Source organism: Sciurus vulgaris, assembly GCF_902686455.1.
Source record: "Sciurus vulgaris genome assembly, chromosome: 2".
NCBI lineage: Eukaryota > Metazoa > Chordata > Mammalia > Rodentia > Sciuridae > Sciurus > Sciurus vulgaris.
The window spans coordinates 111,470,804-111,485,530 of record NC_136462.1 but is presented as its reverse complement, the minus strand read 5'-3'; the positions used below and the strand labels follow the sequence as shown (position 1 = coordinate 111,485,530).

At 46.4% G+C, this 14,727-nt stretch overlaps 1 protein-coding gene across 3 annotated transcripts in view; it reads left to right on the top strand.

Annotated features, from left to right (window-relative positions):
• DAPK2 (death associated protein kinase 2) overlaps positions 1–9,626 on the top strand; it is a 117,403-nt gene extending 107,777 nt beyond the window's left edge. The window contains exons 10-12 of one of the 3 annotated variants that reach the window (XM_079125704.1): positions 5,372–5,461; positions 5,572–5,655; positions 8,769–9,626. In XM_079125704.1, the coding sequence (XP_078981830.1) occupies positions 5,372–5,461; positions 5,572–5,655; positions 8,769–8,831 (237 nt within the window). In that variant the 3' untranslated portion in view covers positions 8,832–9,626. Of the gene's footprint in view, positions 1–5,371; positions 5,462–5,571; positions 5,656–8,069; positions 8,305–8,768 lie in introns of those variants that run through there. The other 2 variants (XM_079125703.1, XM_079125700.1) reach the window with 2 other exon arrangements.
• The last annotated feature ends 5,101 nt before the right edge of the window (positions 9,627–14,727 follow it).

The following is a 14,727-nucleotide window of genomic DNA, read 5'->3' as shown; positions in this document are numbered from 1 at the left end:
CTGCTAGGATTACAGGCAGCTCCACTGTGCCCTGTACCAGTCTTTTATTCATTCCCCCGCCACACGCATACCACATACTATTTTCTGGAGTATTTCAAGATTTTAACACATATTTCAGACTTAATTCAATTCATAAATTCTTTAGCATGAATCTCTGATAGGATTTTTTTTTTCAATCCTGGAAATTGAACCCAGGGCCTTGTGCATGCTAGGCAAACACTCTGCCACTGAACTACATCCCTGGCCCTTTTTATTTTATTTTGAGACAAGGTCTTGCTAAGTTGTCTAGTTTGGTCTCACACTTGGATCTGCCTGCCTCAGCTTCCCAAGTAGCTGGGATTACAGGTTGTATGCCACCAAGCCCAGCAGGACTTTCTTTTTTATATAACCACCATGCCATTATTACACCTGACAAATCAGCAATAATTCTTCCATCTCATCTGGATACGCATTCCACACTCACATGTACCCACATTTTTCAAGAATGTCCTATTGAAGGTTGGTTTGTTCATATCAGAATCCAAACACAATTCACACATGGCATTTGGTTGACATCTTTCAAGTCTCTTGAAACAGTATCAGAGGGAGAGCTTTGGAAGCTTTTGCTGGAGATGAACAATTGCTCAGAAAACTGAAGGTCCTGGAGAAGAGAATTAAGGGTCCCCATGTGTCCATTCTGAAACCTAACTCAGAAAAGTCAGACCAGGCAAGGAAAGGGGTATTGCCACCTCCTCCCATTCCTTGGTTGCTGTCGGGGACAGCCTGCAGCTCTCCCTACCCGGTGAGGAGACAGACACCCAGGTACTCACGAGCCTCACTTGCACCTTCCTGAGAAACGGATGGTGAGGCCAGCCAGGATGGGGCTCCAGCCATCAAAGTAACCAGTAAAGGAAGAGGCGGAGGTGCTACCTGGAGAGATGCAATTGAGGGAGGCGGAAGTGGTGAAGCCCAGAGTGTGTCCTGGGCAGGAAGGAAAAATGGGTGACCCAGTTCCATGGTGTATGAGGCTGGAGAGATGGAACAGATGGAGGTTTGAAAAGTTGCAATCTGTTTGCTGTTTCTACAGGAAGCCTGGTATTTAGAGAAAAGCATCCGGGGTGTAAAGCTGGGGTCCCTTTTTCATGAATTGTTTGTGACTCCTTCTTCCTCTGCTGGCTCTGTGAATGTGGGCACCGACCTAGAACAGCCCACCAGACTTTTCAAAGCCTTTTGCATCTGTATAAAAAAAATCTGACTCTAGCCACCACTGCTTTTGGTCTTCTTGTCTCCCTTCCTGACATCTTCCCAAAACACAGAACATACTCCTTCAAGAGCCAGGTGGGAATCCCAGACTCCTGGTAACCCTGATGGGCCACAAGGTCAGAAGACAGTTACTGTTTGCAGGGAGGAAAGGACCAGAGAAGGCAGACCTAGCTCCTTCTCCCTCTCACATTCTCAATTTAGTCAAAAGTGTTTGTGTCACAGTCCTTCTGGGAGCAAATTTCACTCCAAATTTGTCTTTGACTTTCCAGGCTGGGGTGATAGCATTAGCCTGGCGTTGAGCTTTTTAGCAACCAGGGAGTTCCATTGATTAGGAAAGGTAAGCCAGACAGACTCATACCCTGGGTGGCTGCCTCCTCAGGGGTCATACTGTGGTTTTTTAGCATATGAACAGGACCTAAGAAGTAATTGCATCACTTTCCATTAATGACCCTGGGAATGGTCTCACCTGGCATTTCATCTGGGCCCCTCTGCTCAGTGGCTGATACTGCTGGGCCAATAGGAAGGGGAGATTCTCCTGAACAGGACCCCCTTGCCTGTGTTGATCTTCCAACCACGAGGTCAGCCATTTTTCTCCTGGGTGAGGGTACCCAGCAGTAAGTGGACAAAAAGAGGTTCCTTTCCTCTCAGAGCCTATAACCTCACCTCATAAGCTTTCCTTGTAAAAGACAAGCATCCTCTGCCAGGGTTCAGCTCAAAGGGCAAATTGTGGCTGAGTGAATCACAGGCAGGAGTGAAATTAGAGGTAGAAAGATTTTATGGATTGGGAGGCAGCACGCTAATCACCTTGGGAAGGAGATACTAGAAGCCAGGAGGTATTCGGGAGGTGGGACTCACAAAAAGCACTCCAAATTAATACAGAATAAAATGCCAGGTAGTGACAAATGCAGTAGAGAAGACTGTCATAAGCATAGTGAGTAGTGGGGGGCTGTTGGGGAACTGTTTTATCTAGGGGATCGAGAAAGATTTCCCTGAGGAGTTGATGTTTGAACAAAGACCTGAATCAAGAGACAAAGTGATGTAAGAATGAGCAAGGGTAAAGGCCCTGAGACCTTGGGTTTAAGATAAGCAAGCTGACCCGTCCAGGGGAGGAGGAGGCAGATGCTGGCCTTGGAGCCTCCAGGAGTATGCTGGGTTGTATGGAGAGTGCTAGAAAGCCACAGGAAGACTTGGAGCAAGAGAAAGGCAAATCCTCAGTACAGAAGGGCTGCCCTCTACCTGCTTTTTTTTTTTTTTTTTCTTTTTTCTATTTTTGTTGTTTTAGACATACATGACAGTAGAGTGTATTTTGACATATATGTACATGGACTACAACCCATTCCTAATTAAGATCCCATTCTTGTCGTTGTACATTATATGTAGTTACACTGGTCTGGTTGTTTATTCATATATGAGCAAAGGAAAGTCCTCTGTCTGCTTTTGTGCCTCCCTTCCAGGTGGGACCTGGACCCAGGCTGGACCTGCAGGCATGGCCATAGGTGGTTAGAGGAAAGGGTCAGGAGAGCTGGCGTGGCCTGATGATCCCTTCTGTGCCCTCATCCTTTTCTCTTCCCTTTACCTGTCTCCTTCTTCCCCTCCTCTTTCCTCCTGCACTCTTTGCCCAAGCCAGTGTGTGCCCATTTGGGAAAGTAAGCAGCCCCTGGCTTTCCCATCTCCCATCTACGTCAAGGTTGCTAGAACTCTGCCCCTGCTCCTTGGCCTCCATAGAACTCCGCATCTCACTGATAGACTCATAGCACTCTTTCAGTGGACTCAGCAAGGTGACCTGGGCCTCTCACTGCTGAGAGTGAGCAGGTCCCAGGTCCTTGGATATCATTCTAATTTGTTTCTTGAGCAGCTCAGGGAAACAACCTAGCAGCTATTAAGTACCTAGAGTTGTTGGTTCTGGGCAGAGAGGAGAGAGGGACTGGAGGCATTGATACAGAGATGAAAAAATTTCTGTGCTCTGGGGTTGCTTTCCAGCGGTGAGATGCCTCCACTGAAGAGGTGACAGAGACAGCTGCCACACATGGAACGGCGCATACAGGTGCTTTGGTCATGCGGGGGGCGGGGGGGGACATTTTTTCTTGGAAGCAATTTGGAAGGAGGTCACACTTGCATTCGGCTTTGGAACACTTGGAAGCCTTCTGGGGGCATTAGGGGATGGTCCTGCAGTGGGCCCCCTGCCAGATGTAAGTCCGGAGCAGCATGGGCCCACAGAATGCACTGGCTTTCTTTTGGTGCCTGATGGAAAGATAAACAAGAATGGAGATGTGCTCCACAGGTGGTTAAAAAACAAGACCAGCCCTGGGGAATCAGTGAGCTACCCACTCTCAGCACTCACCAGGGCCAAATATGGCCTTGCCATGAGAAGGTTGTCCTAGTAGAGAGAAAAAATCTGCACAGGGACCTCAGGGGTCATCCTGGGCAGTTCGTTTTCTTGAGGTCATAGGGTCCTTTAAGAATCTATGAAAGCTGTCAACTCAGAAGAAATGCTTGTCTGTGTAGACACACTAAATTGTTTTTTTATTGAGATATTACTCATAGCTCATAAAAATTGCCATTTAAAGACGTACAATTCAATGCTTTTTTATATATTTACAAGGTTATACAACCACCATTGCTTTCTTACTCCAGAGTATTTTTTCATTACCCCAGAAAGAAATGCCATACTCTTTGTAGTCATCCCCCATTCTCTCCTTTCCCCAGCCCCCAGCAACTTGATCTACGTCCTTTCTCTGGATTTACCTATTCTGGACATTTTATACAAATGGAATCATGCAGTATGTGGTCTTTTGTGTCTGGCTTCTTCCACTTAATGTTTTCAAGGTTCATTCATGTTGTAGCACATATCAATACTCAATTTGTTCTTATGTATAATGTTGCTGAAATAATATTCTGTGTATGGATACTATGTTTTGCTTATCCATTCATCAGTTGATGCACATTTGGGTCGTTTCTACTTGTTAGCTCTTATGCTATGAATATTCACATACACATTTACACACTAAAATTTGCAGACCATTTCAGAGATTCACAGAACCCTGAAACCTATCTCATGACCTAGAAAGGTCTTGTTTTATTAAAAGAGGGAGACAGACACAGTGTCACTCGCCTGTAATCCCAGCAGCTGGGGAGGCTGAGGCAGAAGAATTGAGAGTTCAAAGCCAGCTTCAGCAACTTAGTGAGGCCCTAAGCCTGTCTCTAAATAAAATATTAAAAAATGGCTGGGGAGGGGCTGGAGTTGTGGCTTAGTGGTGGAGCGCTTGCCTAGCACATGTGAGGCACTGGGTTTGATTCTCAGCACCATGTATAAATAAATAAAGGGTTCATTGCCAAACTTAAAAAATAAGCATATATATATATATATATATATATATATATATATATATATATATATATATATATGGCTGGGGAGGTGGCTGAGTGGTTAAGCACCCCCGAATTCAATCCCTATTACCGAAAAAAAAAAAAAAAGGAATTTGAGAGGAGATGGAGAAGGCAAAAGGGCTAAAGATAATTTATTACTGTTTGTTGAGTGGTGCTAGGTTAAACTCTTTATATGATCCTCAACAACCCTGTGACATATTATTATTCCCCATTTCAGACAGGAAAACTGAGGTTCAGAGAAGCTGAGGTATAAGCTAAGCCTCCACTGCTAGTCACCGAAGGGCCACTACACATCTATCCCCACCTGACTCCCACCAACGTCCCTATTTCCTTCCATTTATTTTCTAAAGATGTGTTAATCCTCCATCTGCCAACTAGGCATCCATTTTGCTAAACCCAGAGCCAGCCCAGCGCTCCCCTGACTGCTAGAAAAGGACCCTGTCCCTGGAGTGATGTGTGATGGAAGCCCCTGCCTCCTGCTCTCCCCCTTCAGAAGCCAGGCCTCCAGCCACGCTGGCATGCCTGTCCGGTCGTGGTAATAATGGCTCAGGGGCATCCATCTCCTGAGCAGCGGAGACATCTGTAGCCATTGCCCTCACTGTGACGCTCCCACTGCACACCCTGCCTGGCAGGGAGGTGTCAGGGGCAGGTTGAGGACGGTGTGTGGCTGGGGTTCTACAGGGAAGTGGGCAGCTGCTGTCTGAAGCCCAGTGACACCATCACACTCTGCTTTGTCTTGTAGCCGGTGGACAACCAGCAAGCCATGGTGCGCAGGGAGTCCGTGGTCAACCTGGAGAACTTCAAGAAGCAGTATGTCCGCAGGCGGTGGAAGGTGTGTGCGGTTTGGAGTGGCAGGGGGAGGAGGCCAGCCAGGCTCCTGGCCTCTCTCCAGGGTTTCTGGGCACATTCTCACCTGGCAGCTGTTTTCTCCCCCTCCCTCAGCTCTCCTTCAGCATCGTCTCCTTGTGCAACCACCTCACCCGCTCCCTGATGAAGAAGGTGCACCTGAGGCCAAATGAGGACCTGGTGGGTAAATGCAGAACCCTTTTGGGCAGAAATCTGGGGTGGCTTGAAGCTTGGGGATAGGGGGACCCTCTGTCCCCTGCTGAGGCAGGTGGGTATTGGGTATTTCCAGCCTCTTCTGCTGGCACTGTGCTCCTCTTCCCTGGAGGCTAGGGTGTAATCAACAGAGGTTTATGTTTAGGGGCCTCTGACTGGTGCTGGGTGGGGTGCTCCAATGGGGCAGCATGAGCTTTTGGAGAATCTCAGATTCTTTCCTGCTCAATCTTTGAAGAGATCGCTGCTGCCACTCCTCCCCATCCCTGCAGCACCACCCTGAAGATTTATAGCCTTCAGGGGATGGTGGGGACTCTGGAGAATGAGCACCACAGACTGTCCAAAATTTATTTCTGACAATCCAAAAATCTACTTCAGAATGGGAATTTTACATCCTCTTTTTGATTTTTCCATTTCTAGTTTGCTTTAGATTATCATTATTAATAATAATATTTAGATGCTTTCTTATACTTGTTACAGTTTATGTATCTTAAAATAAGAGGCATATAATAGAACATGCTGATCAAGAGCATAGCCTCTAGAGCCAGACTGTCAGGATTCAAATCTGCTACTTACTAGCTGTGTGACCATGAAGAAATTACTTAACTTCTCTGTGCCAAAATGTCATCATTTGTAAAATGGAGTTCCTACCTCGTAGAGTAGTCATGGGGTTTCAATAACCTGTCCTTGAAGTTTGGCACATAAATGTTCTGTGCATGCTAGCAATTATTATTATTTATTGTTTAAAATCCTCCTGTAGACTTTGAAATACAACACCAGTGTCAATATTTCAGTCTGTAGCGGTTCCCTGGAAACTCCTCCCCACTGGTCACTGCATGTGAAGAGGGCCACTCAGGAGTGTCTGAGTTGGCACAGACCAGGACAGGAGGTGACTCCCTGATGAAGAAGGGACAGGGAAGCAATTGCCTGAGATGCCCTGAGCAGCCTCAAGATACACAGCACTCAGGCTGCTTCCCAGGACCCAGCACTTCCCGTTTGTCCCCAGTCCCCCACATATCCCGGAGTTCTCTTTCTTCAGTCTGGGCTCTTGTTATTCCTGCTCTTGCCAAGGCTTGAAGATTTATGACCCCAGAAGCCTGCAAGGCTTTGGCCCAGCCAAATGCCTTTCTGGCTGCTCTCCTCACCTGCTATAAAGGGGACTGGACCACTCTCTCTGAGCACCCCTGTCAATCACATGCAAACTTTACCCAGATTACTTTTTTGTTGTTTGGCTCTGACTCATGTTAAAAAGTTGCTGGTCAGCAGAGCTTGAGTTATTTTTATTGTAATGGCTAGGCTTGGTCCAGGATGTATTTGGCTAAAGTTGATCTTGCCCTTGGATTTCCTGCTGGCTCAGGCCAGCCTGGGAAGGTGCATGGCAGGCAATAGGCATGCCTTTCATTAGCCCCTGACCCCACTGCCCTGATGAGATGCAGTCTGTGGAGAGAGAGGACCAGAGAGTAATTGCGAAGAATGCACATTCCTTTCCTAAGTTTTGTCCCAGAATAAACACTTAGAGATAGTTTTCTTTTTACTCAAACACTCAACACTGTCAGCTCCATGGCTCATTCTACAAGTGGAAAAGGATTGAGTCCCAGACATATATAGTTTTCCCAAAAGGGCTTTTCTTTAAAAAAAAGAAAAGAAAAAAAAAAAAAAGATAAAAAGATAATGATAAGACCTTTTGTTTACAAAATATTGAAATTGAACATTCAACAACAAATTTTTAAATGACTTTCTGAAGTCTGAATTAGTTCTTGTTTTAATAATTTTAATGATTAGATTAGTTGGTGTGACCTGAACAGAAAGACATCATGTGACCTGAACAGAAAGACATCATGCCTCTGGGTTGTTGCCTGGGCTCTGCTTTAGCCATGTCGGAACTGACAGACTATACTGTATATCTCCTTCCTTGTTCATGAAAATGAGCTTTTCGGAAGTGGTTTCCTTAGAAAAGGTGCAGAGCAAGGCTTGCTGAAGGTGCAACGGAAGCCAGTCAAGATGGAGGGGGTTGGAATGGTGGCTGTCAGAGCGTGGGGAGGATCCTGTAGCTCACCTCTCTCTAGCCTGAGCCAGAGACTCCGCAGCCCACAGCCAACTTATCCTTACGTGCAGCCTCAAAATGCTCCTGATGTAATTTTCATTATTAACGATAGGGCCTCTCTTGGTACCTGGTTTCCCTTAGATGCCCTGCCTGCTTTCCTGCCTCCCAGGAAGCCTCGAGTTTGTTGTTCTGGCCTCATTTCAAGTCCCCCACCAGACCCCTCCCTTCCAGTGGTCTCCGGATATACCCCAGCCCAGGTGTATCAACTCAGGCTGCCCAGCCCAGCTCCATTCCTGGCATCCCATAACCCCCTGCCCTGGTCTTCTTTTTTTCCCCCCAGAGGAATTGTGAGAGTGACACTGAGGAGGACATCGCCAAGAGGAAAGCCCTTCACCCCCGGAGGAGGAGCAGTACCTCCTAACTTGGCCTGGCTTGCAGTGGCCGACAGGGAGGTCCAGGCCCAGCAGGACTCCCTTCTGTGCAGACTCTTGGACCCAGCTCATCACCAGCAGCCAGGCGTTCCACATGAGCACTTTGCAAGAGAGGGGCCTGCAGGATTCAGAAGAATTTGCAGCGGAGCCAGGAGACCCCGGGAGCTCTGGCTATCTCCTATGAAGGAGTCTCCAGCACTTCCAAAGCTCTTTATTCTCCATGAAACTGGCTTTAATCCATCTGCCAATCTCAGAACCTGGGGCGGGGGTGTGGACTTGGGAAAATGATGTAAAACATCATCTTCATCCAGGCGTGAAGGTCAGATTCAGGCAGCTCTTCTCACGGGGTGAGGGAGTTCAGAACCAGTCTGGTCAAAAACCACACCAGAAAGACAAAGGCCTCCCATTAAGGGAACAGTGAATTCCAAGATTCCTCATATCTTGGAATATGAGGGACCAATCTGTGACCTCCTAGAACCCACTGGAGTCAGGACATCAGACTGACCAACATACTAGACCTTCTAGAACAGTCATTACCAGCCCACTGTGCTGTAATTTTTTTCATTTTTATTAAACTTTGGATTTACCTGATGCTTGACTTCTTTTAGTGCTACCCACTCCTGATTTCCTGCAGCATAAGGGCCTGCGACTTGAGGGTGCTGAGGGGATAGAACCTCAGAAGGTGATTCTGAACTTTCCCCTCCAGTCTGAGGGTGCCTTCTGCATCCTTCTCTAAAAGTATGCAACCCTGACGCCAGCATGGAAGGCCTATGCTCCCTGCCCCACCCCTGCCACCACTCCTTCTGCTAAGGGCTAATCATGGCTCCCCCGAATTCATGTGTTGAAGTCCTAACCCTCACCACCACAGAATATCAGTGTATTTGGAGACAGGGTCTTAAACAGGTAATTAAATTGAAATGAGTTCACTGAGGTGGACCCTGATCCTCTATCATCGGTCTCCTTATAAAAAGAGATTAGCTCTGCCAGGCACAGTTGGTACATGCCTATAACCCCAGCTACTCTTGAGGTTGAGGCAGGAGAATTATAATTTTGAGGTCAGCCTGGGCAACTCAGTGAGAATTTATCTTAAAAAAGGAGGGGAGCTGTAGGAAGAGCTGGGGATATAGTTCAGTGGTAGAGGGCTTGCCTCATATGCACAAGGCCCTGTGTTTCAGCCCCAGTCCCACAAAAAGGGGTGGTGGGTATCACTTGGCATAGTAGCCTCTCACTATTGTCTCAGATACTGGGGAGGCTGAGGCAGGAGGATCATTTGGGCCCAGGAGTTTGAGGCCAGACTAGGTAACACAGCAAGAACCCATCTCTTAACAAAAAAAAAAAAAAAAAAAAAAAAAAGGAAGGGGCGGGGAGATTTGGATATGGAGGGAAAAAAAAACCTATGCAGACACAGAACAGAAAAGTGGCCACCTACAAGCTGAGCAGAGGGGCCTCAGGAAAAAAAACCAACCCTGTGAACATCTTGATGTCACAATTCTAGCCTCCAGAATAAATAAATTTATTTATTTATTCTGAGAGAAAATAAATTTCTGCTATTTAAGACACATAGCCTGTGATACTCTGCTGTGTGGTACTCTGTTGTTCTTAAGCCCTAGTAAACAAAACACCTGCCAACCATGGTCAAGATAGAGATGGGAATTTAACAATGCAGACACAGGGGCGCAAAGAGGGCCCACAGAGAGAAAGGAGAGGAGAAAGATGGATTACCTGGACCTTTGGGGGAATATGCAAGGGAACCTCCACAATGTAGAATCCAGACCCTGCTTTCTAGGCAAAAGAATGGCCTTGCTGGCCAGACTCAAGGGAGGACCCAGGGAAGTCAGAAGTGAAGAAATCAGGGGAGGTCTTGAGACTGAGAAAGTCTGTGGAAAAGAAAGGGGAGTAAGCAAGGGAACCTGCTGAGGAAGAGAGCCAGGGAGCACAGGGTGAGAGGGATAAAAAGGGCGGAAAGGAAAGGGCCCTGGTGGGGGGCATGCACTCCCACTGTCAGCACATTGTGGGAGAGAGCAGGCCAAGCTGCCTTCGCCCTGTGGATGGTTCCTGAGCAAAATGGCCCCTCAAGAACAGAAAGGCCATCCAGTTTCAGAAAATCTCCCAGCAACATACAGGGGGGCTGCCAGCATGCTGCAGAAAGCTCTGCAGCTGACCTGTAGGTCTTGGGCTTCCCCAGTTCTCAGGCAGAACCAGCCCTTTGCCTTGCTCCAGCTTGGAAGGACAACTGAGGCTGAGGATGGCTGAGGACTGCTGACTGCATTCAGCGCCCTGGACCTGTGAAGGATTCTTGACCGTGCCTGGTGAGGTAAATCAGCAGGGAATGTTCTGGAACAGGGGCTCACTGGGCACTACTAGGAAGTCAGTTGTTGTAGAGGGAGGTGGCTCCCCTCCTGCTGGAAAGGAGAGCCATGAAGGACTTTGACAAACCCACGCTCACGTCTGATCCTGATCATAGGCTTAGCCTTTTAGAATTTGTCTAACCCAACCACTACATCTTGCTGAAGAGGAAACAGAAGCCTAGAGAGAGGAAGTGACAACTTCTACTTCACTGAAAGTTTGTGAAATGTCTGGTTTGGTCCACCTAAACTTTCTGACTTCTAGTACAGTGCTCATTTTTTCAGCTCAATTAACTGGTGGACATTCTAGGAAATAGGTAGATTTGTCTTTTTTTTTTTTTTTTTTTCTTTTAATATATATACTGGGAATTGAACCCAGGAGCACTTAGCCATTGAGCCATATCCCCAGCCCTTTTCTGTATCTCATTTAGAGACAGCATCTCACTAAGTTGCTTAGGGTCTCACTAAGTTGCTGAGGCTGCCTTTGAACTCCAGATCCTCCTGCCTCAGCCTCAGAGCTGCTGGAATTACAGGCATGTGCCACTGTGCCCAGCCAGATTTGCCTCATTTTTAACAGACTGTCATCTGTCCTTTACTTTGTCCTTCATTATTGGAAATGGAGGAAAGTGTCATACTTGTTTCTACACATCTTTCCATATTAGAAAAGGTACTGCCCCTAGGTGGGGACAGCTTAGCAGCCAATCCCCATTGCTGCAAGACAGACAGGGAACTAGTATTTACTGGACTCCCACAATGTGTTTGGCAGTGTCCTAAATGCTGGGGTTAGATCAGGGGAAAGGAAAGACCCAGTCTCTACTCCAAAGGGGTCTACTTCATCATGCCCACAGACAACTCCTCCTGGTCTTCCTGTCCAGGTTATACAAAGCCCTGTTGACTGAGACCCCTCAGCCCAGCTCTCTGGTGTTTGATGGCATCTGCTGGATTTCCCAGAATCCTTTGGGAAGCACAGGGCCAGGCAGGGGCAGAGAGGGCCTTTGAGGATGCTTATCCATTGAGGACGCCTTTCAGGGCCAGAAGCCAGGCGCCAATGCAATTCCCAGACGTGGCCCCAGTCACTGTGTCTCTGCTAACAGATGGCTGCTGGCCCGCAGGTGACAGGATGAGTGGAACAGCTAGCCCAGGGGAACCAGGAGTGTTCTGTTGGCTCTGAAGGAGGGTGTGTTGGCCAGCTGACACTTCAAGGCTAAAAGAGGCCACAGTGTGCTCTGAGGCAAATGGAACATTTCCAGGGATAAAAGTCATGCTCAGTGAAGATGCAATTCTCTGAACAGATCTGAGGGTGTCCTGCCCCAGAGCATTTGCTGTGTGCTTCAGGATGCTGCATTAATATTTCACAAATATGCATATCAATATTTTAACATTGCTGTGTTTTAATGTCAACCTCACCAGTTTTCCTGACTATAGATCTTAGATTATACTTCTGTTTTCCACTCGCATGTTTATTTGCCAAAAACCTGGTTTTGAAAGCAAATGAAGGGCATACTGTAAGAGGTAAGCCATGAAATCTCTATGAAAAAAAGGTCAAGTCCTATGTTCAGTAAACGAAGCGAGTACACGTGAAAAGAGCTAAACTGAGAACTGGGGTGTTGAAAAGAATTGTATCTGGCACAGGTTTGTAGAACTTTCCATCTGGTCCCCAGCTTGATGTCATCCTGATATTGTTCTATTCACTGTTGCTGCACCCCAAAGAACATCTTCCTGGGTGGTCTGCTGAGAGAATCCCATTCTAAGCAAACCTTAATAGGCTTAGGGACTGGAACAGTTGAAGAGCTGTGAACAATGGTTGACATTTCCAAAAGCAGAGACACAGTTGGTGATTTTCCATTAACAGTTTCTCTCTTTTTGATTTTCCCTCTCTCCCATGAATTCTCTTTCTCTCCCCCTACAACTATTAGCAATTTATAATATATAGCTAAGCATGTATCTTAATAATTACTTATTGAGTAACATTCATGTTCCCAGTTCTTAATCTAGAAAATAGTTTATTATATTTTCTAGGGAGAAATCGTTTTGTAAGTATTTTCCCCCTGTGGATCTGTGATCTTCCGCCCCCACGTGAGAGGGGTAAAAAAGGAGCTCACAATCATTTTTTTAAAAAACTCCGCAATAGGAACATTCTTCACACATTTCATGTGATTCTCTTCATAACCTTGTAAGGGAATGAGAACCTTATTTCTATAGATGATGAAGAGGAGACTCGGAGGAGTTAAGAAATTTGCATGCAGTCACGCAGCTGGAGTACTTGGAATCTGGATTCCAGCCCAGTTTTGCCTTCCCCCACATCCACGTTTTTCTCTGCTTTTCCTGGAGAAACACAGTGATAGATGGAAAAAGAATCCTGGAGAACCACGTACAGTATGGCACTATTTTTTTAAAGCTCAAAATCTATAACATATTCTTAGAGATACATGCAAATTGATAACATTATATTTTAGAAGCAAGGCGATGATGAACCCCAATTCAGGGTGAAGATTATGTCAGGGGGGCTGAGATAGGGAGGAGGACAGGGTGGGCACGAGGCTGTTGCCAGTGTTCTGACCAGCACCCAGTTCACAGTGGGCTCAAGGGAGTTCACTTTATTATTATGCATCCTAAATTACCTATTAGTTGTCTGGTTTTTGCATGTACCAAATGTTATGATGAAAATAATAAAGGGAGAAAGTGAGGTGAAAGAAGCCCACCCCAATGATGATGGGCTGCCACAGTGGCCTCTGTTGGGACAGCATATGGCAGCTGCACAGTGACCACCCTGTGTGCTTTTTCCCTCTTGACGCCACAGTGGGATTTTCCATGTGTTCTTCTACTGGTGCCTCCACCAGCGATCATCACACCACCCTGTGAAAATACCTGGGCTGAGTTTTTATTCTCACTTTAATGAGAATAATGAGTTGTATTCTCACTTTAATGAGTTTTTATTCTCACTTTAATGAGGCCTCCCAGCCTCACTTCCTCACGTCACCTCCCCTTGAAGTTTGCCTAACAACATAGGTCCCAGGACATCTTCCAAAAGCAACCAGATTATTGTCGACTTGTGCTCCAGCTGCCTTCATGTCTCTTTGGCTGGGATTTGAAAAGTCACCTGAGCCATTCCCCTGAGTTCGCGCTTGGGTCTATCTGTTTGGAATTAAGCCAAGGAGAGGCTCTATCATCCTTTGGCTCCCCTTTCTAGTTCTTAACTGTCCTTATTATAGTTCACCACTCAGAGCCATAAAGCTTAGGTGAAGTCCTGCCACTCTTTGGCTACTGGACCTTGGACAGTAAACACTGTGGGCTTGGATTTTCTTATCTGTGAAATGGCGATAACAACATCAACGTTACTTGTCCTGAGTGTCTCGTTGAAACCAATTTTGTAAAGGACCTTTGTCAACTTTGAAGGACTTGGCAGAATTTTGTTATTTACATAATTTAATTATACTCTGAGAACTCGGGTCAAAAAAACAACTCTGAGAAATGTAGAAGTTGACCAACATTGTCAATACTGGGACTCACATGGGTCACCTAGATTCTGGGTGGAGGGCTCCTGGGGACCAGCTCTGCTTCTTACTCTCTCTCAGACACACCTGTATGATGCTTGATTCAGCTCACTTAGCAACAGTTTATGAAACAGGAGAAAGAATGAGGGGGGTCTTGCTCTATCACATTGATGTTGGAGGCTCTCAGCGAGGGACACCTCCGGAAAGGTCCTGCTGGGGAGACAGAAAGAGTTCTGGTGGGAGTCAGGTGCAAGAGGACAGTCTTTCCAGTCAGACCTCGATTGTGTAACAACTTTATTTATTTATTGTTTTAGTATTGAGGATTGAACCCAGGAGTGCTCTACCACTGAGCTATATTCTCAATCCTTTAATTTCTTACTTTAAGACAGTCTCGCTAAGTTGCCCAGGCTGTTCTTGAACTGGAGATCTTCCTGCTTTGGCCTCCTGAGTCACTGGGATTACAGGCGTGTACCACCAAGCCTGGTTCATGTAACAAACTTTGAAAGAAGAAACTTCAGGACTTTGACAATCTGCCCCCACCCTGTTTTCTCATGTTGTTGGTTTTGGTGTTACATTAGTTTTCAAGGAATCCTATAACAAAACACCACAGACTGAATGGCTTAAACAATAGAAATTTATTTTTTCAATTCCAGGGTTTGGAAGTCAAGGATCCAAACCAGCAGGGCTGGTTTCTTCTAAAGCCTCTCTGGTTGACTCACAGATGGTTG